The sequence below is a fragment of the Molossus molossus genome, unplaced genomic scaffold, assembly GCF_014108415.1.
Source record: "Molossus molossus isolate mMolMol1 unplaced genomic scaffold, mMolMol1.p scaffold_m16_p_15, whole genome shotgun sequence".
Lineage (NCBI taxonomy): Eukaryota > Metazoa > Chordata > Mammalia > Chiroptera > Molossidae > Molossus > Molossus molossus.
Genome location: NW_023425350.1, coordinates 63778262 through 63781732, shown reverse-complemented (window position 1 = coordinate 63781732; position 3471 = coordinate 63778262). Strand labels below are relative to the sequence as shown.

The window sequence follows — 3471 nt, the reverse complement described above, 5'->3', positions numbered from 1 at the left end:
CACCTGTCAGAATGGCCGCCATCAACAAATCATCAAACAAGTGTTGGCGAGGATGTGGAGAACAGGAGACTAGGGTACACTGCTGGTGGGAATGCAGACTGGTGCAGCCACTCTGGAAAAAAATATGGTATTACCTCAAAAAATTAAGAATTGAACTTCCGTTTGACCCAGTGATCCCACTTCTAGGAATATATCCTAAGAAGCCTGAAACAGAGTACCGGAGCAGCTGCCGCCAAGTCCGGATCCAATGTCGCGCGCCACCGACGACCGCCCGCCGTGCACTCTCGATTCCTAAGTCCAGTATGGCAATGCTCAAGGATCAGCTGATTGTGAATCTTCTTAAGGAAGAACAAAAACCCCAGAATAAGATCACAGTTGTTGGCTTTGGTGCTGTTGGCATGGCTTGTGCCATCAGTATCTTAATGAAGGACTTGGCAGATGAACTTGCTCTCATTGATGTCATGGAAGACAAATTATAGGGAGAATATAGAAAACCCCAAAGACTCCATCAAAAGTTTACTAGACTTAATAAATGAATTTGGCAAAGTAGCAGGTACAAAATTAACGTCAAGGAATCGATGGCATTCTTATATACCACTGATGAACTCACAGAAAGAGAAACTAAGAAAACAATCCCATTTACCATTGCGGCAAAAAAATTAAGATACCTAGGAATAAACTTAACCAAAGAAATAAAGGACCTATTCACAGAAAACTACAGGTAATTGAAAAAAGAAAGAGAGGAAGATAAAAAAAAGTGGAAGCACATACCCTGTTCATGGATTGGGAGAATTAACATCATTAAAATGTCCATATTACCCAAAGCAATCTATAGATTCAATGCAATCCCCATCAAAATACCAATGGCATACTTCACAGAATTAGAACAATTATTTCAAAAGTTCATATGGAACTAAAAAAGGCCTCGAATAGCCACAGCAATCTTGAAAAGGAAGAACAAAGTTGGAGGGATAACATTACCAGATTTCAGGTTATACTACAAAGCCACTGTAATCAAAACAGCCTCGTACTGGCACAAGAACAGGTATATAGACCAGTGAAACAGAACAGAGAACCCAGAAATGGACACAAGGCAATATGCTCAATTAATATTTCACAAAGGTGGCAAGAGCATACAGTGGAGTAAGGACAGCCTCTTTAATAAATGGTGCTGGGCAAATTGGACAGCTACTTGGAGAAAAATGAAATTAAACCATCAAATTACACCCTATACGAGAATAAACTCAAAATGGATAAAGGACTTAAATGTAACTCATGAATCCATAAAAATCCTAGAAGAGACTGTAGGCAACAAAATTTCAGACATCATACGCAGCAGAATTTTTACTGACACATCACCTAAGGCAATAGAAACAAAGGAGAAAATGAACACATGGGACCACATCAAACTCAAAAGCTTCTGCACAGTGATAGATACAATCATCAAAATGGAAAGGCTACCCACTGTATGGGAGAGCATAATTGCCAATAATATATCAGATAAGGGGCTAATTTCCAATACATATAGAGAGCTTATACAACTCCACAAAAGGAAGACAAAGAATCCAATCAAAGAATGGGCAGAGGAACTAAATAGACACCTCTCCAAACAGGACATACAAATGGCTAAGAAACATATGAAGAAATGCTCATCATCACTAATCATCAGAGAGATGCAAATTAAAACAATGAAGTATCACCTCACACCTGTCAGAATGGCCACCATCAACAAATCATCAAACAACAAGTGTTGGCGATGGTGTGGAGAAAAGGGGACTCTAGTACACTGCTGGTGGGAATGCAGACTGGTGCAGCCACTATGGAAAACACTATGGTGTTACCTCAAAAAATTAAAAATTGAACTTCCATTTGACCCAGTGATCCAACTTCTAGGAATATACCCTAAGAAACCTAAAGCACCAATCAGAAAGAATATATGTACCCCCATGTTTGTAGCAGCACTATTTACAATAGCTAAGATCTGGAAACAGCCCAAGTTTCCATCAGTAGACGAATGAATAAGAAAGCAGTGGTACATATACACAATGGAGTACTATGCAGCTGTAAGAAAGAAAGATCTCTCATCCTTTAAGACTACATGGAGGGACCTGGAATGTATCATCCTAAGTGAAACAAGCCAAACAGAGAGAGACAAGTTTCATATGATCTCACTTATCTGTGGAATATAATGAACATAACAGTCTGAGGAATGGGGTAGTCCCAGAGACGTGGAAGTGGGGTACAGACTGACAATCCCCTAAAGAAGGGGGTGGTGGGAGAGAGATAAACCACAGAACTTATATGCATGTATGCATGAACAGTGGATATGGACAACAAACTGGGGAAAGGGCAGGGAGGGAGGGGGATGGGGGAATCAGTGGGGGAAAAAGGAGAAACATCTGTAACAACAATTAATTAATAAAAAAAAAAATTAAAGGGAGAGATGATGGATCTCCAACATGGCAGCCTTTTCCTTAAAACACCAAAAATTGTCTCTGGCAAAGACTATAGTGTGTCTGCAAACTCCAAGCTGGTGATTATCACAGCTGGGGCACATCAACAAGAGGGAGAAAGCCGTCTTAATTTGGTCCAGTGTAACATGAACATCTTTAAATTCATCATTCCTAATGTTGTCAAATATAGTCCCAACTGCAAACTGCTCATTGTTTCCAATTCAGTGGATATGTTGACCTACGTGGCTTGGAAGATAAGCGGCTTTCCCCAAAACTGTGTTATTGGAAGTGGTTGCAATCTGGATTCAGCCCGGTTCCGTTACCTAATGGGGGAGTTCACCCATTAAGCTGTCATGGGTGGTTCCTTGGGGAGCATGGAGACTCTAGTGTGCCTGTATGGAGTGGAGTGAATGTTGCTGGTGTCACCCTAAAGATCCTGCGCCTTGAATTAGGCACTGATGCAGATAAGGAACAATGGAAACAAGTTCACAAACAGGTGGTTGGCAGTGCTTATGAGGTGATCAAACTGAAAGGCTACACGTCCTGGGCCATTGGACTGTCTGTGGCAGATTTAGCAGAAAGTATGATGAAGAATCTTAGATGGGTGCATCCAATTTCCACCATGATTAAGGGTCTCTATGGAATAAAAGAAGATGTCTTCCTTAGTGTTCCTTGCATCTTGGGACAGAGTGGAATCTCGGATGTCGTGAAGGTGGCTCTGACATCTGAGGAAGAAGCCTGTTTGAAGAAGAGTGCAGACACACTTTGGGGGATCCAGAAAGGGCTGCAATTTTAAAGTCTTCTCATGTCATACCACCTCACTGTCTAGGCTACCACAGGATTTTAGTTGGAGATTGTGCATATTGTCCTTTTTATCTGATTTGTGACTAAAAACATCAGTTTCCTAAAGATAGAAATAGTAATGGTTCATAAAATCCTGCAGGTATATCCTGATGCTGGATGGTGCTCACCCTGTGCAGTCTTAAACAGGCTCGTGTGAAATAGTTCCACCTCAAAG

General features: G+C 41.1%; 1 protein-coding gene across 1 annotated transcript; it reads left to right on the top strand.

Moving 5' to 3' along the window:
• The first annotated feature begins 282 nt into the window (after positions 1 to 282).
• On the top strand, positions 283 to 3249 carry LOC118630861 (L-lactate dehydrogenase A chain-like). The gene is given in 3 exon segments (XM_036263064.1): positions 283 to 470; positions 2429 to 2786; positions 2789 to 3249. Coding segments are annotated over 3 exon segments (987 nt in total). The 5' UTR covers positions 283 to 302.
• Positions 3250 to 3471: the final 222 nt, after the last annotated feature.